We start from the raw sequence: 21,759 nt of genomic DNA, 5'->3' as shown, positions 1-21,759 counted from the left end.
GGGTTTTGAGGCCAAGTCAGGGAACTGACTCAAGATGAGCCCTTCACGTTAACCCCTCTTCGGGCACGTCTCCTGGGAACAGATATGCATGATAAGCGCGTCACCCCTAATGAGACGCAGAAGCCCTATACCTGCTGTGATTTGGGGACCCCAGCAGCAGCCGACTTTATACGTGGCACAGGGTTAGATTGGAAGTCTCTGGTAGTTAATCGGCACATGGGTACGGGTCGGCTCTTTCCCTGTTTTCTCTGGCTTGTATCATTATGGCAGTATAACGAAGAAAGTCTTCTCGACGGGGAAAATCCAGCAAAGTTACGGAATCTGAGATGAAAATGCCACTGACTGCCGCTCGGTTCCAAAACTACCGCGACGCCGCAAGCCTACGTACAAGCATGAGATCACTCAAGAACATCATTTCCTGAACGTCCCTGGACCGTTGTATATACAAACACGTCAAGTCCTCGCTTGCCCCTATGGGAAATATACACTGGGAAACTGATGCGGGAACTATGACAAAAATGCCCCTATAAAACCGAGAATGCATGGCCAAATCGATGCTGATATGCAATCTCAGATACCCCAAACAGCCAAATCTGGTGGATCAGCTCACCGGGACCTATCCATACGGATGTTTGTCTGGCCAGCAAATATGACTGCCGGGTGTGTCCACAACGGGAGCCGCGCTTGCTACCACGGAAGCCGAGGGCCTAAAAAGCTCCGAGAGGCTCCCAACCGGCATTTGTTGGTTTCGTTCCTCGGTTTAGAGCTTCTCCTTGAGACTTTGCTTCAACCTCCTCTCGACGGCGTTGAGGTACTCGCTTGTGGTTACATAGTCCTCGCGGGCAGTCTTGCCGCACGCAAGCGCCAAGTCCTTGGTCATGATACCGTCGATGTCGACGGTGTCAATGCAGGCTTGCTCCAGGCTCTCGGCAAAGGCGATAACCTCGGGAGTCCCATCGAGCTTGCCACGCTGAATCAGGCCGCGAGTCCAGGCGAAGATGGAGGCAATGGGGTTCGTCGACGTTTCCCGGCCCTTCTGATACTCGCGGTAGTGGCGGGTGACGGTGCCGTGGGCGGCCTCGGACTCGAAAGTCTTGCCGTCAGGAGTAATGAGAACCGAGGTCATCAGACCCAGGGAGCCGAACCCTTGAGCGACGATATCGGACTGGACGTCACCGTCATAGTCTGCGGGCTGATTTAGCCTCTGCATCCTCCTTACCGGGTGGGTCGGTCCTCAAGTGGTTCATGACTTACTCTTCAGCGCCATGACGTAGCCACCGCTGCTCTTGATCATCTGAGCGACCATGTCGTCGATCAGGCGGTGCTCGTACCAGATACCCTTAGCCTCGAAGTCGGCCTTATACTGGGTGTCGTACAGCTCCTGGAAGATGTCCTTGAAGCGGCCGTCGTACTTCTTGAGAATGGTGTTCTTGGTGCTCATGTAGAGTGGCAGCCCCTTGTCAAGGGCGAGCTTGAAGCTGGCGTGGGCGAAGCCGGCGATGCTCTCGTTGGTGTTGTACTGAGTCTGAGCGACGCCGCCACCGTTCTTGTACTCGAACACTTCGATCTCTTGCGGCTCGCCATTGGCAGGGGTGTAGACCATGGTGAGCTTGCCGGGGCCGGGAACGACTATGTCCTTTGCCCGGTACTGGTCGCCAAAGGCATGGCGGCCAATGATGATGGGCTTCTTCCACCCGGGAACGAGGCGAGGAATGCGGGGGATGACGATTGGCTCACGGAAGACGGTACCGCCAAGGGCATTGCGGATGGTGCCGTTGGGGGAGAGCCACACTGTCGGCGACCGCGAAGCACACGTTAGCGGATATGGCCATACCAGATAGCAACAAGCGGAAACAAGAAGCACGTACTCTGCTTGAGGTTGAATTCCTTGACACGAGCCTCATCGGGGGTGATGGTGGCACACTTGACGCCGACCGAGTACTTCTTAATGGCTTCGGCAGCATCCAGAGTGACCTGGTCGTTGGTCTGGTCGCGGTACTCGAGGCCGAGGTCGTAGTACTTGAGGTCAATGTCCAGGTAAGGGTAGATGAACTTCTCCTTGATGTCCTTCCAGATGACACGGGTCATCTCATCGCCGTCCAGCTCGACGACGGGGTTCTTGACCTTGATCTTGGCGGGGGCGTTGGTCGCCATTGTGCGGCGGTTCAGGTGCGAGTACGCAAAGACAGGGACGGCGCGGGACACGGAAGAAGCAGGCGTGGCACGGAAGCTGCTGGAGGCTGTGTTCAGGGTGACACGAGACCAGGCAGATGTGCGAAGGAGGGAAGCACGAAACGTTGCGGCGGCGGCGGGCGACATGGTGAAAAGAAGAAAGGGGGGGAAACAGGGAGAAGTAAGTAGTTGATGCTAAAGCGGGTAAGGGGGTCGGCGCTGTCGAGACGCGCCGGGTCGGGCCGCCCGAAGACAACAGGCAGGTCGGCCTTTCGGAGCTGAAATTGGCAAGCGGTAAAGACTGCCGGTGAACGAGAGCCGAGGAAGCAACCGCGATGCCAGGTCAAGTAGGCTCTTGATTGGGCACGTCGGGTGGGCCGCGGCAACTACCTCCGGCAGGAAGGAAGAGGCCACACGGGGGCGTCTGAGACTGGGGAACCCGGTGCCAGCCGCAGCGCGATGCACACACTGTATGGTAGTGGTCGCGACACAAGACTGCCGGCTTTGCTTGGCGGAGTTCGGAGAGTCGTAGTAGAGAGGGATCTACTCGTAGAAAGAGGCGATGTCAGCTGCGAGGCCCAGGAGTGTGGAGCGAGGGGCGATCGGTGGGATGATATACACGTCTGGTCAAACGGAATTAAACCCTGCCAGATGCAGGAACCTCAACCTCGAGCCTAATTCGGGGCCGTGGCACTTTTCCCGCGCTGTCTGCTCTCGGCTTGAATCCAGGTAATTGAGGAGATGCACACCAATTTGACAAAATTGGCGCTTGTCGACACTTGGGTAAAACTCTTGCCGGAAACCGGAGGGCGAGGGCCCTGGGATCCCCCACATGGACGGACCCCTGGCTTCTGGCGAGACGTACTATGTAAGTGCGGAGCATGCAAGCGAGCAGATTGCGGGGTCGTCCGGAAAACAACTCATCCGAACTGCCTGATGGCCCGAGCCGGCGGCGATAAGGGTTCGGATATCGCCGGGAATATATAATCTACGGGAACAGCGGCATTCTTGAACAATCCATCAATCGCAATGGTCGCCAACACAAAATGCGAAAATGGGGGACCTGTCAAGGTGGCCCAAAAGAGGAGGAGGTGATAGTGATGTTTTTTTTCTCATTCGTTTCGTGTTCGTCATGCGTGGCAACGCATAACTAGAACAAAAGGGCTACGAGCAGCACGACTTCACCGCTGTTAGTCTGGCCTCCACGTCTTGAGGTGTAGCGCCGCGTGCTCTCGGCCCTTTAACTAAGCGCGATAGCCCCTCCCCCACTTTGCGTCATCCCAGGCTCTGAAGAGCCGTCTCTTTTGAGCGGAGCCTCACCCAAGCCCATCTCAATGTAAAAACATCTCCTCATCCGACACCCAATCCCATCTATCCTCAGACGCCACCGTATGCGAGAACGTACAACGTTAGTATACACAGCCTCGCCAGGCTGAATTTGGCACACGAAGGCCTAGAAAGGAACTAGCTGGTCGCTTGATGATGCAGCTAGCGCTTTGAGACCCGCCGGAAACGTGGTTTGGGAAGCCTCCAATCCATCTCAAGTGAGCTCTGGGTTGGGTCGGCTTCAGAACATCGAAATGGAAAACAAAGATGGAAAGCAAGAGAACAGACCTGCGCCCACCCGAGCCCAGTGCCCACCAACCGCTGCCTCGGAACACACACAAGTTGTCCGCCTCCAAACGCCGCCCCGGATCCAAGAGCAAGTGAGAAACTACTCACCTTTTGGCATGTCCGAAATACTGAAGAGGATAAAAGATCAGTAAAAAACGGAAAAGTAGAGGGAAAAGAACAAGGCGATATGCCAGTTCGCCGTCTCGAGACCGTCTCGGCCTCACTTTCTTCTTCTGCCGACCGTGACACGGGGTAGGCGAGTAAAGTAACTCCCACGAGCACTCGCAGAAATGGAAAGGGAAAAAAAGAGAAACGAAAGAATCACTCGGCAGTCGAGGAGAAATGAGAAGACACACCCGACGTGGGATAACAATGTCACAAAGTCAAGAAGAAGAGCGAATACGTCTGCGGCCAAGTGGAGCAGGAGCGGGATGTCGGCGCAATAACGACGGCGACGACCCGTTGCTGCTGTCGGCCCGGAGCTCGGCGCCTGCGGCCATGGTCCTGTGCTGTTGCCGCTCCTTCTCGCAGGAGCCGCTGCAGTCGGGGCAGGTGAAGCCATCCTTGTCGAGGCGGACGCGGATCAGGCACCGGCTGCAGCGCCACCAGCCGTTGTACAGGGCGTGCGGAGAACGAGACGACCACCACTCGTCGTCGCCCTTGTTGCCGCGCCGCAGCAGGTCTTCCTTGTGGTATTCGCGGAGGTGATCCCGGAAGTGGTCCTGGCGGAAGAAGGGTGCCTTGTGCCGGGGGCACTTCTTGTAGTCGCAGAAGTACCTGACCTTCTCATCGTCGGCCAGATGCATGATCTTGTAGTGGCGTTCCAGGTCGGCCTGACGGCTGGCGCCGTTGTTGCACCCGGGATAGTGACACTTGAATCTTTCTTTCTCCGGCGAGGCCCTGCGCGGTCTTGTTAGCATTCACCAATCACCGGGAAGGGGGAATGAGGCGGCGGACGCATACCGAGCCGTTGCCGAGGGCGAACCGTGGGAATCTGGCCACCCAGGGTTCGCCCCGTTGTTATCGGCTCCCGCGTCTTCCGACAGCATGGCGAGGACGGCGGCGATGGCGATGGAGCATATCTCCATGACCTGGGGCCCCTGAAGCCGTACTTGGAGCTGGTAGGCGGCCTCTTCGAGAAGCTGGATGATGTCGGCATAGTAGTGATCAATGTCACTAAACCGCGGCCGCAGGTGACGGTACAGGACGTCCTGAATAGCCGGGCGTACTGGCTCCTCCACGCCACGGTCCTGATGCATCTTCACGGCCTCGTCAACAGCCACGGATGAGATGAGGGACGACCGACCGTTCCCCGGCGGCTGCCGATTGGTGATCAGGGAGTTAGCAGCCAAGGTGGCTTGCCAGGCGGCATCCTCGTTTCCAGCTCGGGTGCCGAGGGCCGGTAGGGGGCTCGACAGCGGTAATGGCTGGGGCCAACTCCCGCCGTTGTCAAGATACTGGGAACCGGTAGCAGAGGGGATATGGTTGGCATCAGGAGGCTCGCGAAAGGAGCACAGATCTGGACACAATGATGGCATGTCGCCGTAGATGGTATCTTCGGAACAAGCGTATTCAGCGGATGAGATGTCCGTCGCTGAAGAATATCCCGAAGCCACGGTGCTGGCCGTACAGCTGGTGTCGACCGTACAACTGGTCGACTGCGAGTCGCTCCTCTTCATGCCAGCGGCGCCATACCAGCCGCCATCTTGGGTCTGAAACCCATTCATGGCCGATGGGTACCAGGGGTTCGGGTACGAAGCCATCAGAAAGATGCAGGCTGCGAAGAGAGTCGCAAGTTCTGGTATCCCAACCGCCCCGTTGTCCGGTTGAACTCCGAGGACTGGGGTAAAGGCTGAAGGAAGCTGCAGGTAGTGAACAAGCTATAAAACACAAAACTCAAGACAGGACACAAAGAATATATGCGTACTAGGTAATATAGCAGTAGGTGCAAGTGTTGATTGACTTCGCCGTGGATGTGAGTCCTGGAAACAGGACGGAGACGGAGGGTGGGGTGCGGCTCGATATAAACTTCGAGATTCTAGTGGCGCACCACAAAGTGGACGAAGTCTATCAATACATTCCATAGCCTCGAATATCTCTGTATCTGGGCCCTTGCCCAAATCACCGCATCGGGGTGAGGCGAACAACAGGTCGCTTACTGCAGTACGAGGCGAACAAATGTTCGAAATGGAGGTTTCCAGAACGGGCAATACGTTACAGCTAGACGCCCAAAATCACAAACATCCACTAGAGGCCGAGAAGGCTCGGAGGGTAGAAGTACCCCTCAGCCCGATTTTGCACATGCCCTATCCCCCAGCCCTGCTAGGCGGATGCCTAGGCTAAGAACAGAAAGTTCGCACTCTATACGCCTTTATCCTTTGGGGCCACGGGACCGAGGCGATATTGGACGCAAGCATTCACAGCCACACCGATCATCGGCATCATCGCCGAGGATCGCGGGGACACGGTGTCAGGAGGCTCCTGGCGTAGCACGATTAAAGTGCGGTTCTGCCGTCGGAGCTTGGTGATGCTTAAACAGGATAAGCAAGAAGTCGAAGCGACGTCCATGCAGTTTTTCCAATCATCGGCCTTGGATGGTCCTGGGCAAAGCACAGCGACGACGCTGGGTGAGCTCAGACCGGGCAACGAACCCACAGGAAAACCAGATACGGAAACAAAGGCACGCGGTTCCCGTTTTGTTCACCTGGGTCGTTGACGCTACGTGTAGGCGCGCACGCACGCATCCCTTCGCTTGGTCTGTTGCAATCATGCCTTAGCGTAGGGCAAACCCAAGGGATGTGCTGCCCGCCGAGACCTCGGCTCTATCGAATCTCGCACTCTAGGATGAACTTGAGACGATCCGAGTGAGCACTCGCTTCTCCGCCAACCAGTGGGAAACTTCCCCGCGCTGCGGGAGACCTCGAAGAGGGTCACACGAGTCCTTGGAGCCTTGCAGCGTATCCGGCGAGGGGTACGGAGGTTATTAGGGAGCCTCACCCGGCCTGCGAAGATTGACGGCAAGGAGAATCTCCGGTATGTACAGTACATACATAGGTACGCACGTATGCATTCTACATAATACATGCATATAGACTTGCAGGTTCCCTGGCCAGTAATCAGGACAGCTCACCGGATCTTGAAGCTAGCAGGCTGTGGCCGCCTTCTTTGTCTATATTTGCGTACTACCCGGTGGTTAGTGCCTGTCAAGTGCGGCTGAAGGACCTATGGATTACTGTGCGCGGGTAGGCAGAAAAACGCGGGCGGATTGACCCACACCCAATTGCTCCTTGATTGGCTTGCCAACCATCTGGGGTGCCTAACAATTTTCGGTGTGCTCATCCTTCCTTCCATCACATCCGTACACCTCGGGCGCCCGGGATGCTATCCTCTTACGATTCGTCAATGTCAGGATTTGGGATTTTGTTCGGAATGGCCGCCGCGTGTTTCATGGGCGTCTAGTGTGGAGGAAGCAGAAGGCAAGAGATCTCTCTGATATTGATACGTACGCGATATCGGATGCGATAAGCCGCATTGACGCGTGCATCCAACAGGATTGCAAGACTACTTCGTACACTGTACACTACGTAGATTAGAGCTTGATTTCTCGACTTTCTCGGAACGAACCGCGTGGCGGCCGAATTTCCATCACCTACACTGGAAGAAGGTAGGTACTGTACTGTACCTACGCAAGGTACTACTTACAACATACCATCCCATTTGGGCAGATGGGCCGCGCCCGAGAAACGCCCTGCAGCCGAGAGACAACTTCCGTGTAATCCGTGCAGTCCACCATTCCTGTGCACAGCAAAAGGGACTCGGCCTTTACAGGAGAGAATGGTGGAACTTGGAACCTTGAACTTGGAAAAACAGGACTTCCGTTGCTGTTCCATCGGATTGAGGCCGGCTGCCGCCGAGCTGGATCACCACGGAAGGCCCAGCTTTCCGGATTTGGCACCGAGGTACCGTGATGGGTTGCCGGTGCCCGGCACAGTCGCTATACTCCTTTTTCTCGTGCCTGCTCGGGTCCGCTAGGCAGACTCAGGGGCTCAATCCCGCAGTGCAGAGAGCGGGTTACCGAGTGACGTTCCGGGAGCTAACCGGTCTCAGTTGGATCCCCAACCATCGCGTCTCCCAGTTCGAGTCGATACTGTATGGACATAGACCTCAAGGCAAGTTCAGATGGACAAAGTCGGGGATTGGATTAGCGCCCTGATGGCCACATCCCTTCAGGTTTCATTTTCTCGTAGTTTTGCCCGGCATACCGTAGCAAGTGGCTGGTATGTCGGTTGCAGAGACCGCGTCATCTCACACCTTCATATGCGTCCATTCTCAGTGGAAATGAAAGCCTTGCAAGTAGACATGTCGACTTGCTATTCATCCGAGGCTAGAGCTGGTGGCGCGGCCGCGCACAACTTCAACTCATTCGTGTTCCCCGCCCCAGAGAGAGTGTGTGTGTGTTGTGAGAGAGAGAGAGACAAAGGAAACCGTTACCCATACAGAGCACCAAAGCACACCCTATTGTTACCTACCATCCCTAGTGTGCCGTCAACCAAATCCACCCATTGATTGCTTTGGCGTGGATTGTCTCAACACCAAGCGGGTCATCTAAACCTCATCCTCGAGGAATTTATACGCGAACTTAAAGTCAGCTTTCCTCCGATTCATCCTGCTTCAAGGTTAGCCATCGAATGATCACATGTGCGGAACATTTTTTCCCCAAAGATCTGGTCGTACCATGTGCTCTCATAGTCGAAGAAGCGATATGTCCCCTGCTCAAACTCCTCTGTTATCGATTTGGGCTCCTCGTGTCTCTGGAACCACGTTTGGTACTGCTTGTGGAACCTCCAGCTCTGATCTTTCAACGCCCGAGCGGCGAGGTACTGCTGGTAAGTGCCCTGCTTGTAGTAGAATACGTAGAAGAGCGTGTCCGGGTCGATCCTGCTATACAGCCGAGGATCGTCAAAGATAGACAGCGGTTCTTGCGGATAGCGCGTGTGAGAATGAAACTTCACATCCGGCTGATAGTTTCGTGGTGGCTCGGAGTCCAAAATACCAGGCTTGTTCGCCTCGGAGGCAGCCTGCATCCTCTGGGTTGCGGGCGCGTTGATCGGCGCAGGTCGCTTCTTCGTGACTTCGAATGACTCGACAAGATCTTGCAATGAGGCAGGGAGGTGGTAGATCGACTCTTCTTCCTCTTCGGTCTCCTCGATTGGTCGAATGCCATTGGCCGCGCCGTTTGCTTGCGCCCCTGTACAACATCACATTAGCACATCTACTGGACAGAACGCTACAAGGTATCGTTGGTACCTTTTGCCCCGTCGGCAGTATCGGCGGGGCTTGCCTGCGCCACCGCCTTTCCTTTCGCCGGCGTCTTGTGCGACTGGTTTGCCGCTGTCGCCCCGCTTGACGGCGCCACGTTCGCGTTGGACGCCTTCTCCTGTGAGGCCGGCTGTATGGACGGGACGCTGGGAGAGTTTGCCGCACTTGTCCTTACTTGTGCCGGTATTGAGGCCCCGCTGACACTGGATGGTGCTGGGGGCGGTGGTGGTAACGGGGCAATGCCGACGTTGTTGGCAGCTGCCGCTGCAGCGCTGGCATACTTCAAGCCCTCACCTGCGGGCCTCGTCGGCGCCGTGGCCGGCTTCATGCCCGCAGTGGCCGAAGAGCCAGTATTGAGGGTCGGTAGCGGAGTACTGTGCACGGTCGCAAGGGTAGGGAGGGGCGACTTGAGCTGCGTCGATGGCCGCCGCACAGCCGACGCTGCCACTGCATCAACCGCGCTCCGTTGTTTTCCTGACGGGCCGCTGGGCTTCGTCTCGGCCTCCTGGTTTGCGTCTTCTTGTATCGACTGGGTATCTTGTGAGGATACCTTGTCGTTGTCCAGGTTCATCCCGTACTGGTCCTCCTCGTCTTGCAGGTTCAGGTCGTCGTACATGGTTTCGTCCTCCATGAAGTCCTCGTTCATGCCGTCCGACACGTAGTACTTGATATTCTCCCCAAGATCCTGAACCTGCTCGGCGTCAACTCCCCCGTTTTCAAGCGAGCGCCGGATCAACTCGAGTTTCCCCTGGTGCCACTTGTGCCGTTCGATGATGCGCTCGATTTCGGCGATGCGCTCCGCCTTCGCCGCGTGGCCTTTCCCCTTCTTCATGGTTGCCTGTATTGATTCGCTCTCGGCCTCAAGAGTCTCGATCTGTTGCTCCAGCTCATCGACCATGCTGCCGAGGAACTCGCCCGCGTCCAGTTTGGCCTGCTCCTTAGGATCCAGCTTGGCGGCGGCAGATAGTCCTTCCTTTGAGTAAGCCTTGGTCTTCATGGCTTTCTCAACAGCTTTGAACTTTTCCATTTGCTATAGAGAGGGGTAAGTCTGCTGGACATGCGAAGACGGTGCCAGTTGGAATACAAACCGTCTCGATCAGCCGGCGCTGCTCCAGGAGCGGGGCCTTGTCCTTGATGTCATTGCTCGCGGCCCATGTTTTGATCTGGTCGCGGAGCCTCTGCAACTTCTTAATCTCGCGCTTGAGTTGGTCTTCTAGCTTCTCCTTTTGCGCCTGGTTTGACGACTGTTCAATCTTTTCGTAGATGGCTTCGAATTCGGCGACACCCTCGGCCACCTTCTTGAAGCACTTGTCGACTTCTTGTTGCAGTTTTCGCGCAGCCATCTCGTCGGTGAGGCTCCGTGGAGCAGGAACGCAAAGCTTAAGGACGGCAAAATCGTCTGATCGCGGTCGCTTGTCGGCGCGGTTGAATGGCCCGGCGGCTGGTTCTGCAATCGCGCAGAGGCAGAGGGGCCTGCAGGAACAGGGTTCAAGTTAATCCCGAATCCGGTCAAATTGCAGAACATGGGATACACCACCTCACAAAGGGATCACGGCACCTGGTAGTATTAGGGCAGACAGGCCACTATTGGAAGCGAATACGTAGCGGTTTGTTGGCCTTGTTTGCGGTTTGGCGTCCGGTTGTGCCAGTTGCTGAAATAGAGTATATGCAGGTCATAATTCAACGAAGGCGGTTAGGTCGGTTTCCAGCTCTGGCGCGGCTGGCGCAGCGGCTGGCGGCTGGCGACCGCCGTTTGGCGCGGACAATACACTAGCCCCTTAGCGGCACAGTTAGGAAAGACTGTGGAAAGTACCACTGTGTGCGATGTCCATCTATGTTTCATCACGCCCATATCAACTTTTCCTTCTTTCTACCATCACCAGGTGCTCCTCCAGGTCTTAACTGACATGTTTCTTTCTACTTCTGGCCCTTTCCTTGATCGGAAACGGAAACAGCTTGGTACCTGTGTGTGCCTATGGTATTTCGTAGGAATTCTCCTTAGACCCCGCTTTTTTGGATGTGTGCCGTAAATACCAGAGATTAAGTAGTGTTCAAGGAGCCATTTCAAGATAACTATTCGCTTCACTTTCTCAAACTCGGCATAGTCATTTTGAAGTCCTTCCACGACTACTAGCATCTCCTATGCATTTCTTTGGGCATTATTTCGTGGAGAACCGGTGACAATTCTGTTGCATCCAGCCGCGGGTTGTTGCCTTTTGCAGACATCCATCTCTCACCCTTCTGCCGTGAGCCCGCCTTGTCAGGATAGAAAGAGCATTGGGGAAAATAGAAGATGAAAGGTGCGAGTTTCGACACCTTATTTTATGCTTTGCGGTGTTCCTGACAATTTTTCTTAGCCATACTTCAGCGCGTCCTATCAGCTTCCGTCGCTGTTGACGAGAAGATCGTGTCTAAAATTGGCAAAGGTGTGCTTGTGTTTGCAGCTATGGCACCTGGTGATACGGAAAGGGAGGCAGAATCCTTAGCCGCCAAGGTCCTGAAGTTGAAGCTTTGGGATGATGACTCAGGGGGGCGTGTAAGGTTCCTCCCAAGTTTCGCTGTTATGGTATCCAGCGGTCGCTCTAACAACTCGACGCTAGTGGAAAAGGAGTGTTCAAGATATTGGCGGAGAAGTTCTATGCGGTGAGTGCCAATAATGGTCATAACTGCGTGGGTTGTCTCTAACTGCTGTTGATAGTCTCTCAATTTACGCTTTTGGCCTCGACCAAGAAGGGTAACAAGCCAGACTTCCACGGCGCGATGGGCGGAGACGACGCCAAGAAGCTATATGAGTACTTCTACAGCAAAGTACAAGAGGGATACGTGGCAGAAAAGGTCAAGGATGGCGTGTTTCAGGCCATGATGCAGGTTTCGTTGGTCAACGATGGACCGGTGAGGCTCGCCTCATCTCAAGTATTTTGGGTTAAAACAAATTGCTGATGATTGATTAGGTAACATTGGAAATTTCGGTATCTCCGAAGCAGGCGCCGCAGGGTACTAGTAAAGAGGAAAAGCCCCCAAAGGTTCGCGAGCCTTGAGGTGGACGGCGGACCGTGGCAAGATCGAAACAAGGCGCCTCTATCCGACGTTTCTGAAGAAAAACGGAATGAAAATCGACCCATAGTCACGTTCAGAAGGTATTACGATGCTGCGGAACGAGGCATTGTGATCCCTACTTTGCAAGCATCGCTGATTCAGGCTCATCCCAGACAAAGGAGGCTGCGCGAAACGGCAAACTGCGCCCATGAGATGGTTGTGTGTTTCTTGAAAAGGCTACTCCGTAGAAGGACCGGCTTCTCTGGACCGGTTTCTCACCGCTTTCCATAACCGGCTAGATCCCGCAGTCGCTGAATGGTAACCTCAATTCGACCCCCGGAATGCCCCTCATGCAAGTACACAGCCCCACCATATCGAAGGTTCACGAAACGTCCCTCCCTCAAGCTTGCATGTCTGGGGTTTGCAGCTGCGGCCAGTAAATAGACCGCGGTCTCTGCTCTATTAATCAACTCATTAACTTTCTGCGCCGTCGATTTCAGCTGTTGAGAAACCAGTAACAAGTTACCATCAACCTGCAGAGGCCGCAGTCCAATACGATAAGCGAACAAGGAGAGGAAGCAAGTCGCTCGTCAAAAACGCCTACAAGGTACCTTTGGTAAGTACAACTTGTAACGCTTCGCGGAATTACTTTCCCTTCGCCCCGGTGCCATCTGTATCGGCCATTGAGTCTTGATCTCGGCGTTAACGTTTGCAATTGCATCATGGACGAAGACACTCCTTAGGCCAACCCTTCCATCATGAGTGCCGACGAGACCAAGGCGGCTCGAAGCCGCGTGTTCTTCGATATCACGATTGGCGGCCAGCCGGCCGGGCGCATCACATTCGAACTGTACAATGACATTGTGCCTAAGACGGCTGAGAACTTCCGTGCTTTGTGCACCGGTGAGAAGGGCGTAGGCAAGGCCGGCAAGCCCTTGCACTACAAGGGCTCGATCTTCCACCGGGTTATCAAGCAGTTCATGATTCAGGGCGGCGACTTCACTGCTGGCAATGGCACTGGCGGCGAGTCAATTTACGGGGCCAAGTTCGCCGACGAGAACTTTGAGCTGAAGCACGACCGTCCCTTCCTTCTTTCCATGGCCAACGCAGGTCCTGGTGAGTAGAACCACGCTGCGGATGTTTGAACGAGGGAGGTTCGGCTTGCTGACCATACTCTGTGCTTTCTTGCAGGAACCAATGGCTCCCAGTTCTTCATCACCACTGTTGCCACCCCCCATCTGGACGGCAAGCACGTTGTATTTGGCGAAGTCCTCAGCGGGAAGTCCGTCGTTCGTCGGATCGAGAACCTTAGGACCCAGAGCGACAAACCCATTCAGGATGCTGTCATTGCCGACTGCGGTGAGCTCTCGCCGTCCGAAGCCATTTCCGCCGACACCAAGGCCCCGGACGCCTATGGTGACGAATACGAAGACTATCCTGAAGACCAGGTGACAGGAGACGAAACGCTTTCTGCCCCAACGATTTTGAAGATTGCGGCCGATTGCAAGGAATTCGGCAATAAGGCGTTCAAGGCCGGCGACCTTAACGTTGCACTCGAAAAATATCAGAAAGGTCTACGGTACCTGAATGAGGACCCCGACCTTGACAATGAGCCGGAAGGCACTAAGGAGCAAATGGACGCGCTACGCATCAGCCTAAATAGCAACGCGGCGTTGATGAACCTGAAGCTCGGCGCGTGGGACGAGACTGTTCGTGCGGCTGATAACGCTCTTGAAGTCGCCGGCATCTCTGACAAGGACAAGGCCAAGGCTCTCTACCGTCGCGGCTTTGCACTGGTGCGTTTGAAGGATGAGGATGGCGCGCTTGAGAGTCTTGAACAGGCGAAGAAGCTTGCGCCGGAGGACGCGGCCATCGTCACCGAATTGGCCGCAGTAAAGAAGGCGGCCGCGGCTAGGCTCGCCAAAGAGAAGGCCGCCTATAAGAAGTTCTTCAGCTGATGGGGTGAGGAAACACCTCGGCGGTGAGATAGCCGTGTTTATGTCCGCAAGGGCGCGTGAGAGTCGTGCACCACAGTCTAGAGCCTCCCGCAACTGTGTGGAAGGGACTCAAGATCACAGTTTAGCATGATCAAGACCGAAGACTAATGATAAGTGATATCCCATAAACAGTCACTACGGGGATTGTTCAGTCAATGGTTAAGTCCACTCAACGGATATAGCCCCTTCCCACCCCTCCCCCTTTCACAATATATGCTACCCAATACAAATCAACGGACACAGAGCTGGCTTGCTCTCATCAACCGTGAAACTCCGGACCCGCAGGCTCCTGATGAGTCGGTACCGATAACACACCACAATTCGCAAACGATAGCCCCGCCGTTGCACATACATGGAATCACGCAGAACCCTGCCTGCGTGCCTTGGTTCTGGAAGACCAGCGGAGTCTTATTCAAGTTCCCCCTCCTTTTCCCTCTCTTCTCTCTCCTTGGTCCTCTCCCAGCCCCTGCCGTCTTTGGCGGTATCAGCGTCCCCATCTCGGTCACCTTCGCCTTCCCGTAGATTTGCACACGCCGGTGGTTCTGGTGGCACTGGCAAGTCGGGCAACGTCGTCCGGGTCTTGCGAATGAAGCCGCTGAAAAACTTCCGCGGGTGGATTCCGTTGCGCAAACTACGCACAGTCCCACCGCCGTTCCCGCCATCGCTACCCAGGTTGATCCCCGGATTGGGGCACGCCTCGCTACTCCGCAGCATCTGGCGCAGAGAATTCGAACTCAAGTCGCGGCTGAAGCTGCCGTGTCGGGTGTCCCTGCTGATGCTGATCGTCCCAAATGGAGGGCTCGCGCCGGACGCGTCCATCTCGCTGCCCGATGACCCGGGGGCGCGGGCTTCGCTCTCGGCCCAGACTGCCGTGCTATCGGGGCCGTAGGAGGACAGATTGAGCATATCGCCGATGCTGATGCGATCCATCACATCGGACAGCGCCGCCTGGTCCTCTGCCGGTTGGCTGGCCGTGTCTGCAGACCGAAGCGCCTCGATACCGGCAAGGCAGTCCATTGCACGCTGGTGGAGGTCGATGCAGAGGTTGTGAAAGGTAAGCAGGTCGCCTTCGTAGATTTGGGATTCGCTGGCCGAAACTGGGTGGGCGTCCGCCCAGAGTTTTACGAGCGCGGCGAAGCAGCGCCCCTGATCGATGAGGTAAGGAAGCGAGGGGAACCCCTCGCGCGCCATCGGCGACAGACGGCCCATGATGGTGGTGGGTGTGGAGTAGGATGCCGGCGGCGGGGCTGCGGTACGCTCTGCCGGAATGGCGCACACATCGTCAAGGAAGTCCTTGAAGGATTGTCTCTGCGCCGTGAGGAACCGATTCATAGGCTGCATCCACGTCTCCTTTTTGCCGATGGTTGTCAGATTGGCGAGTGCTTGCAGGGACTTGGCGATGAGGGTGAGGGTCCTCTGGGCGCGGGGCCGAGGGTGGTCACGCAACAGCCCAAACAGCTTCGGGTTCAGGATAGCCGGGCAGAGAAAGCGGAGGAAGAGGAATCCCGAGACAGACGTGTACGTGACGGTGCGAAGGAAGTCGCCGTAACGATCCTCGGCAACAGCCCGAATGTACTTGAGAATATGCCTCAACTCGGGAGGCAGACGGCTAGCGGACGTGACGATGCTGTTCCAGATATCAGTGGTGAACTGAATCAGTTGATCCCAATGCTGCTGAATGTCCTCGCCGTGCTGCAGCTTGCTCGGGTCCACTTCGCAACTACAGTCGCTCTCGTTGATCTCGAGGATCCTGTCCGCAAGCGTCTCGCTCAAGTACTCCCTTCCGAGGCGGCGCATGTGGAACTCCAAGGCTTGCGTCAGCAGCGAATTGCCCCTGAAGAGCAGATTGGCCTCGCCCTGGAGTGACCTGCTCAGGTCGCGCACAACCTGTTCTCTGTCAACATTTGACTCGATCGAGTCGTCGGACTTGAGGCGCCCGCTGAACCGTCCCTTCTTCATTGGTGTTTTGGCTCCGATCCCATCAATTTCTTCCTCAACCATGTTCATGAACCATTCATTGGCCTTCCCTGAGGCCTGGAAGATGTTGACAAAAATCTCTGCGACCCGACGCAAACTGCCAGGGAGCGCCTCGGTGATCTGGGCTATGAGGCCGGGGCTGAAACGGTGAAGGAGATCTGAGAGCGGCTGATAGTTTTGCTGGAGAAGGACCACGAGTTCTTCGTGGTGAACCTTGACAAGCATGGAACCGATGGGTTGCTGCTTATCGTCGCAGATTTGGAGCCATTGTTCGTGATCCTTCCCATTGTCGAGTTGATGGAGGGGTATATCGACAGAGCCGCAGAGGACTTCTGTCATGTTAGCCGTCCTCGCTAGACCCAGAGTTGCTTGGATTTGATGGGCGAAGCTCTCGGTATTGTCCTCTACCCGCTTTAGGAGAACCGAAAGGTCGGGTGGAGAGACTGGTAGGTCCGTAAACACACAGTCCTCGCGCCAGAACGGGTATTTGGTGTCCATCTTGGTCGAAGTTCTTGCGCGGACTTCTCCATCAAGAATCACTTCGGCCAGATAGTTGCCAACCAGCTGGTCAGAGTGTGACCCTCTTCCTTGACGATCTCCGTGACCTCCTTCCGCAGTCCAAGTCATGCCCCGTAACCTGGCTTCGGTGACTCTGAGGAAGATTGTCTTCTCCACCCGGAATACCTCTCCTGTCGGTTCTTGCTGGGGATCGGTCAATTCTGAAACTCTCCCTCCTTTTTCGATGTCCAAGGTATAAAGATCCGGAGTCGTGAAGGCGCGCAACAACACAAACCAGACCTCGAACAACACCCTGCTCTCCAGGGCGATGTATACAGGCCTGAAGATGGAGAGCTGGGTCGATGTCGATGAGTAGCTGGGAAAGATGGCCAGGCAGTAATCCTCGTCCAAGACGGACCTGTCGAGCTGCTGGATGGCAGACCTTGCGAGCTGCGAGAGCTCAATCACAGACAAAACAGCCACGTCGTTTTCCGTCATGATCTTGAGCTCGCCATTGTCGTGCAGGATACACGACACTCTCCTCCAACATGTCTGGGAAGATCGTAGATCGCGGGTGGATGGCCGCCTGACGATAGCGCGGGGCGATACGGCCGCACCCTTGTCCCAGAGCATGACCTTGCCGACTTTGATGACGGCCGGTTCTCGAAGGCCGGGCGACGAAACGCGGCATTTCATCTCTGTCCTGGAGGCCGGGCCGGCAACATTGCCGGAACGAGCGGTCTGAGGTTTCGCCGCAGCAGCAGGCCGTAGCTGCTGCCAGCAAAGCAATGCAGCCAGCCATGGTTCCAGCTCCTCAGCCACCACCGGCCGTAGGAAGAGCGTGATGCCAAGCTGAGTATTGGCGACTTCGAGGCAGTGAGCATCCCTGTCGGGACGCTCCACCGGAACCACGCGACAGCCTCGAAGATCGGGAATGAGAGCGATATGGAAGGAGCCGCTGTCGCCCGAGTCAAACATCAAACTGCCTCTCTCCTCTTCGATGTAGCACATGCCGCTCACCCAGGGGCCGCCGGCTTCCTTCTGATACTCGACCTCACCCCGCATGCGGCCGCAGAGGTTCTTCATGAGAAGCAGGACCTTGTTGGCATCCGTCGTCGGGATCGGGAGAGGAAGGGAGTCAACAGATGGTGGGAGAGACGAGAGAGGCGAGCTTGGACGCGACGTCGGCCGCTTCGTCAGGCGGCTCCTGGCTCCGGAGGCCTTCTTGTCTTTGGAGGAAGGCAGCGCCGAATGCTGCTGGGGATCGACATGCCTATACGAGTCGATGGGAGACTGGAACGACGGGATCTTCAGGTCGTCGGTCACGGTGAGAGAAGTTGCTGATGAAAATGAGCCCATCCGATTGCGCGTCTCAAGGGCCGGGGCAAGCTGTTGGCGAAATGCGCCGTCCATCGTGTGCGTTCTCGGCCGGATCGAGGCCGATCGGAGAGGTGGGCTCGCTGAGGTACCCTCGATGGCGCTGGAAAACGAGTCCTGGAACACGACTCCCTGTCGCCTACTCGGCAAGTTGGCATTGGCGTTGGCGTTGTTTGCGGGTATGGTCCTTGGCGACGTTTGCGGCGACATGGAGCCGAAACCGCGGGGAACCCGTGATGGGTCGCCTGCAGCACCGTCCAGCCCATCGAGGGAGGCCTCGGCCGGCTCGGGAGTTACCGCCCTCACTGTTTGTCGCAAGGCACCCCGCAGAGTACTGGCCGAGGGTCTCTCTGTGTCGCGTGGCGATGGCACTTCGGAGAGCGGAGGAAGTACGGACGTGCGCCCAGGCCTCTCGGACAAAGGAGGAGCGATCACGCCATGGGGACTGCTCCCTTGGGAGTAGGATCTCCCGTCCATGGCGACGGGGAGCGGACTCGTCAGCCTTCGTTCTCCAGGCATGCGCAGATGGCAGGACTGCGGCGGCGGCCAGTAGAGGGACAATGACCCGTAGAGGGGATGGAGGCCACAAGACGGCACATATGCGCGCTGCCGTATCCGCGAGCTCTGTCTCGTCGCTCCTTTCGGGTGGTCAAACCCGCTTGGCCACGGTTCACGATCCCACTCGATTGTCCAAAATCCCACACAGCCACCGCTGGGCAACCATAGCAAGCGGAAGACGGGTGGGTGACAGATTAACAGACAGCGAACAATGGGTCGGTGCGCGGAGTCGAGCAGTCGAGAACGCGACGATGAGTGTGCTATCAGTTATGCGGCGCTAGGGTAAAAGGTGGGCGTCGAAAGGCGCCAGACAAAAAAGCCGGGTGTTCGTTGTAGCTTTGCGACCAGTGAAGTTCGAGAAGAGTCGCGGGCGTGGCAGATGCTGCTAACGAAGTCCTTCGTACTACGACTTCGTCCCTTGGTCGGCGTCGTGGGCAGCGTTGCGGGGCGGGGAGAAGTCGGAGTTCTGCATCATACGGCGGCGTCCCAGGGGAGCCAGATGAGCAATGGGTTTTCCGATGCCGAGCGGCGCCGATCCAGCCTGGGGGATCGACGAGGGTGGGATAGCCCGCGGACGCAAAAGCGAAATTGGAGCCAGACGAGCGAGAGGGCAAAAGCCGGGAAGACCGCCAACAGATCGTCCGGGAGATCGCAGCAACCAGCTGCCAGGCGCTGCAGGGCGCTGACCAACAAGCAACGAGACGAACAAGTATTAGTTATGTAAGTGTGCAGTGTACTCCGTACGGGATTATTATTATTAATTAGCGAGGTGCCTTGGTTGCGGTGCTAAAGTAACGAACCTACCCCAGCTCGGGCGGCGCGGCGGCGAGGGACCGAGAACTGCTTGCCCGGGGCCCACCTTACCCGTAAGTTAGTGCGCGTACGTGCACGCACATTCCTTCCCAGTCAATTACGTCCGCACACTAGTGTGGGCGTCGCCATCTTTCTGGGGCCGATCCTAAGTAGCTCTTCGAGGGCAGCAGACCCGGGAGAGCTGCGCGGAGATGCGTGGCCATATGGCGGAAAATGGAGAATGAGATCAGTACTTTCCTGACTGCACACATCACTACACACCAGTAACTGGCGTAGGAGAGGAGATGGTTTGGTATCAGTTCCGATCAGGTTACACGGCATTTGGCCCCGCATCTTCCTGCAACGCCGCGCCCAACAGCCGAAAGCACCTTGTCATGTCAAGAAGCGAGGGGTCTTGCCCTTCGCTGCTCAACAGCTTTGCAGGGGTTGGCTGCTCATCCCTGTCACTTCTTTGGACGGAAGTCTCCGTGAGCAATTGACGAGTCGCCTACAAAAAAAATACTTCGAAGTTATTTCGCAATTGATCTGACCAGTTGAAAAGCATGCATGCTGGAATGTTGCACACAACCCTAACCCATTATTTAACTCTTCTGTTCAAGAAGACAACTCGAAGGTCCCTCTTCGAGGGGTTTACTCACGAAGCACTCCACACAAGGAGTACGTGCTAGCCTTCTCAGTCCTCAACCCTTGATTCAGAAGCCTTCTCCCATCAGGAGGGTGCGCCCACCACCATACCACACCGTCCCGCATCGAGCCTCGAGACCACGTTCCTGGCCGACGATCCACTCGCCGAGGAACTCTCCGTCCTTGACGTCCCAAACCTCATTCTCAAGCCACTTGTTGATGTCATCGATAGTGCGAACCCACCGCTCCCGCTGCTCGGGCGTCTCATGGTCGTCCTGGGTGAGGTAGCGGCCCAGGGTGATGTGTGCGCTGGGGACGACATATCGCGAGCTGATCGGGACGGTTTCCGAGGCCAAGACGAATGCGTCTCGCCGCAGATGGTGGTAGGTGTAGTGATCCCCCCTTGTCGTGTCGTCTTTGGGACCGTCAAGTTCCACGATGTCGTCCGACGGTGGTGACACCACCTCCTCCCCCGAAGCCGGCAGGAAGGAGACTGCCACGGCAGAGAGGTCGTAGGAGATCATGGGCTTCACAAGCCGCGAGCGGCGCTGCATCGTCATGCCAGTCAGAGCTGGAATCACCGGCCGCATCAATGCCACCAAGTCGGCAATCTCCCGGGCCGTTCGCGAGTGGGCGATCTCGAGGGTAGTCAAGTGCATTCGGTGGGGTGGCATGAGCCAGAGATCTGATTGCCAAGATATCGGTCACTGCCCGTTCGGACGGGAGATTTGAACATGGTAGGATTCTTACTTGGCGCCGCTTTTTGCAGCAGCGACTGCAGGTGACATGCCAGCTTCACAATGTGGTTCGGCGGCCTCGCCCAGAAGACGAGGCAATGGCGGGGATCTCTGAACCCGGGCTCAATCTCGGGTTTTTCCAGCCGCAAGAGGACGGGGTCAATGTCCAACCCGCTGAACTCGGGGCACAGAAACTTCTCCCGCTGCTGGGCGTTTCTCGTCGTACGATGGGTGGCGTAAAGGGCCTGAATCTTGGCCTAGATTGGGTTACTTATCAGCATTCGAGCTTACCCAAACCGCCACACACCCGCTCCCATTGCTGCTGCTGCTACGGCTGCTTTGTTTTGAAAGGCATGGCTCGCATGGCGGACCATGACGGTGACGCCGACACAGGTCGCTTGCCGGCAGCTACCGAACGCCTTGGTTTTGGGCTTGGGGTTGTAAACATGCATCCCAGCCAAGCCAATCTTGCAACTCGATGGCACCCACGAGGCACGCTTGCTTCTGCTACCACGGAGGTGTTACGGATCCTCCCTGCTGTTCACCCTCCATTCCGGCAACCAAGGGGCAACTAATAGTAGCTTACCGGAGAGCCATGGCATGCGTCGATGAGAGCGCTGTACGGGTTCTCACCCGGCTTGGCCTGGATCCCCGAAAGATCCTCAAACTTGTTTCCGGCGTCTGCCGGATGCGAGTCACCAGCCGGCGCCGCCGCCATCTCGTTTCGTTCTCAAAGCTTGAGGTTTGTCTTGACCCGTTTAAATCCCCTGGTGATGAGACTCGTCGGTTTGTAATCCGTAGTTCTCCCGATCTCGGCAACCCGACCGAATCCGGCGAAGGATATTCGTCGTCCTGCCGGCGTTCTTTTTCTCCTTTGCAGATCCCGATCTACTCCGCTGGGAGAGACGCTGACATACACCAAAGTGATCCCAGTTCTCGTGTTTTGAGCACGCGACTGTATACTGGCAGTCAGCGAATGGGTTCAGGCGGCTAGCCACAGGAGCATCCCCACGGTGCAAGCCACCGGAACGCACCCC

The 21,759-nt window shown here is 56.4% G+C and overlaps 8 protein-coding genes across 8 annotated transcripts; 3 read left to right on the top strand and 5 right to left on the bottom strand.

Moving 5' to 3' along the window:
* Window positions 1-434: 434 nt before the first annotated feature.
* On the bottom strand, window positions 435-2,542 carry MYCTH_2307328 (uncharacterized protein). Its single transcript, XM_003664423.1, has 3 exons — window positions 1,869-2,542; window positions 1,255-1,791; window positions 435-1,185 (listed from the first exon to the last, which is right to left on the bottom strand). The coding sequence occupies exons 1-3, from the start codon at window positions 2,317-2,319 to the stop codon at window positions 761-763; spliced, it is 1,413 nt and encodes a 470-aa protein (XP_003664471.1). The 5' UTR covers window positions 2,320-2,542; the 3' UTR covers window positions 435-760.
* A 707-nt stretch (window positions 2,543-3,249) lies between these two features.
* Window positions 3,250-5,887, bottom strand: MYCTH_2307326 (uncharacterized protein). Its single transcript, XM_003664422.1, has 3 exons — window positions 4,750-5,887; window positions 3,895-4,686; window positions 3,250-3,723 (listed from the first exon to the last, which is right to left on the bottom strand). Exons 1-2 carry the CDS (start codon window positions 5,547-5,549, stop codon window positions 4,170-4,172), a joined length of 1,317 nt encoding a protein of 438 aa, XP_003664470.1. The 5' UTR covers window positions 5,550-5,887; the 3' UTR covers window positions 3,250-3,723; window positions 3,895-4,169.
* Window positions 5,888-5,973: 86 nt separating this feature from the next.
* On the top strand, window positions 5,974-7,754 carry MYCTH_2111445 (uncharacterized protein; the record flags this gene model as incomplete). Its single annotated transcript, XM_003664421.1, has 6 exons — window positions 5,974-6,057; window positions 6,125-6,413; window positions 6,678-6,819; window positions 6,879-7,028; window positions 7,375-7,454; window positions 7,657-7,754. The coding sequence occupies 6 exons, from the start codon at window positions 5,974-5,976 to the stop codon at window positions 7,752-7,754; spliced, it is 843 nt and encodes a 280-aa protein (XP_003664469.1).
* A 645-nt stretch (window positions 7,755-8,399) lies between these two features.
* Window positions 8,400-10,188, bottom strand: MYCTH_2307323 (uncharacterized protein). The gene is made up of 2 exons (XM_003664420.1): window positions 9,094-10,188; window positions 8,400-9,034 (listed from the first exon to the last, which is right to left on the bottom strand). Exons 1-2 carry the CDS (start codon window positions 10,130-10,132, stop codon window positions 8,448-8,450), a joined length of 1,626 nt encoding a protein of 541 aa, XP_003664468.1. The 5' UTR covers window positions 10,133-10,188; the 3' UTR covers window positions 8,400-8,447.
* A 923-nt stretch (window positions 10,189-11,111) lies between these two features.
* On the top strand, window positions 11,112-12,163 carry MYCTH_2307321 (uncharacterized protein). Its single transcript, XM_003664419.1, has 5 exons — window positions 11,112-11,405; window positions 11,463-11,641; window positions 11,706-11,748; window positions 11,804-11,997; window positions 12,057-12,163. The coding sequence occupies exons 1-5, from the start codon at window positions 11,399-11,401 to the stop codon at window positions 12,141-12,143; spliced, it is 510 nt and encodes a 169-aa protein (XP_003664467.1). The 5' UTR covers window positions 11,112-11,398; the 3' UTR covers window positions 12,144-12,163.
* Window positions 12,164-12,695: 532 nt separating this feature from the next.
* On the top strand, window positions 12,696-14,323 carry MYCTH_2307319 (uncharacterized protein). Its single transcript, XM_003664418.1, has 3 exons — window positions 12,696-12,757; window positions 12,874-13,257; window positions 13,333-14,323. The coding sequence occupies exons 2-3, from the start codon at window positions 12,900-12,902 to the stop codon at window positions 14,097-14,099; spliced, it is 1,125 nt and encodes a 374-aa protein (XP_003664466.1). The 5' UTR covers window positions 12,696-12,757; window positions 12,874-12,899; the 3' UTR covers window positions 14,100-14,323.
* MYCTH_2307317 (uncharacterized protein) lies at window positions 14,324-18,718 on the bottom strand. Its single transcript, XM_003664417.1, has one exon. It carries the CDS (start codon window positions 18,465-18,467, stop codon window positions 14,547-14,549), a length of 3,921 nt encoding a protein of 1,306 aa, XP_003664465.1. The 5' UTR covers window positions 18,468-18,718; the 3' UTR covers window positions 14,324-14,546.
* A 1,091-nt stretch (window positions 18,719-19,809) lies between these two features.
* Window positions 19,810-21,691, bottom strand: MYCTH_2307314 (uncharacterized protein). The gene is made up of 3 exons (XM_003664416.1): window positions 21,309-21,691; window positions 20,736-20,979; window positions 19,810-20,670 (listed from the first exon to the last, which is right to left on the bottom strand). The coding sequence occupies exons 1-3, from the start codon at window positions 21,438-21,440 to the stop codon at window positions 20,054-20,056; spliced, it is 993 nt and encodes a 330-aa protein (XP_003664464.1). The 5' UTR covers window positions 21,441-21,691; the 3' UTR covers window positions 19,810-20,053.
* Between the last annotated feature and the right edge of the window lie 68 nt (window positions 21,692-21,759).

The sequence above is a fragment of the Thermothelomyces thermophilus genome, chromosome 4, assembly GCF_000226095.1.
Source record: "Thermothelomyces thermophilus ATCC 42464 chromosome 4, complete sequence".
Classification (NCBI taxonomy): Eukaryota; Fungi; Ascomycota; class Sordariomycetes; order Sordariales; family Chaetomiaceae; genus Thermothelomyces; species Thermothelomyces thermophilus.
The sequence above is the reverse complement of the archived record's forward strand: the minus strand, read 5'-3'. Positions and strand labels throughout refer to the sequence as shown.

Bases quoted from the DNA above. Each gene is read 5' to 3' on its own strand.
- MYCTH_2307314 (XM_003664416.1), bottom strand. From the start codon at position 21,440: ATGGCGGCGGCGCCGGCTGGTGACTCGCATCCGGCAGACGCCGGAAAC. The intron at 20,980-21,308 runs GTAAGCTACTAT...AACCCAATCTAG, and splicing joins ACGCATGCCATGGCTCTCCG to GCCAAGATTCAGGCCCTTTA. The intron at 20,671-20,735 runs GTAAGAATCCTA...CTTGGCAATCAG, and splicing joins GCTGCAAAAAGCGGCGCCAA to ATCTCTGGCTCATGCCACCC.
- MYCTH_2307321 (XM_003664419.1), top strand. The intron at 11,642-11,705 runs GTAAGGTTCCTC...ACTCGACGCTAG, and splicing joins ATGATGACTCAGGGGGGCGT to TGGAAAAGGAGTGTTCAAGA. The intron at 11,749-11,803 runs GTGAGTGCCAAT...TGCTGTTGATAG, and splicing joins TGGCGGAGAAGTTCTATGCG to TCTCTCAATTTACGCTTTTG.
- MYCTH_2307328 (XM_003664423.1), bottom strand. From the start codon at position 2,319: ATGTCGCCCGCCGCCGCCGCAACGTTTCGTGCTTCCCTCCTTCGCACA. The intron at 1,792-1,868 runs GTACGTGCTTCT...GGTCGCCGACAG, and splicing joins GGAATTCAACCTCAAGCAGA to TGTGGCTCTCCCCCAACGGC. The intron at 1,186-1,254 runs GTAAGTCATGAA...ATCAGCCCGCAG, and splicing joins CTACGTCATGGCGCTGAAGA to ACTATGACGGTGACGTCCAG.
- MYCTH_2307326 (XM_003664422.1), bottom strand. From the start codon at position 5,549: ATGGCTTCGTACCCGAACCCCTGGTACCCATCGGCCATGAATGGGTTT. The intron at 4,687-4,749 runs GTATGCGTCCGC...AAGACCGCGCAG, and splicing joins TCGCCCTCGGCAACGGCTCG to GGCCTCGCCGGAGAAAGAAA.
- MYCTH_2307319 (XM_003664418.1), top strand. From the start codon at position 12,900: ATGAGTGCCGACGAGACCAAGGCGGCTCGAAGCCGCGTGTTCTTCGAT. The intron at 13,258-13,332 runs GTGAGTAGAACC...GCTTTCTTGCAG, and splicing joins CATGGCCAACGCAGGTCCTG to GAACCAATGGCTCCCAGTTC.
- MYCTH_2307317 (XM_003664417.1), bottom strand. From the start codon at position 18,467: ATGGACGGGAGATCCTACTCCCAAGGGAGCAGTCCCCATGGCGTGATC.
- MYCTH_2307323 (XM_003664420.1), bottom strand. From the start codon at position 10,132: ATGGAAAAGTTCAAAGCTGTTGAGAAAGCCATGAAGACCAAGGCTTAC. The intron at 9,035-9,093 runs GTACCAACGATA...GATGTTGTACAG, and splicing joins TACTGCCGACGGGGCAAAAG to GGGCGCAAGCAAACGGCGCG.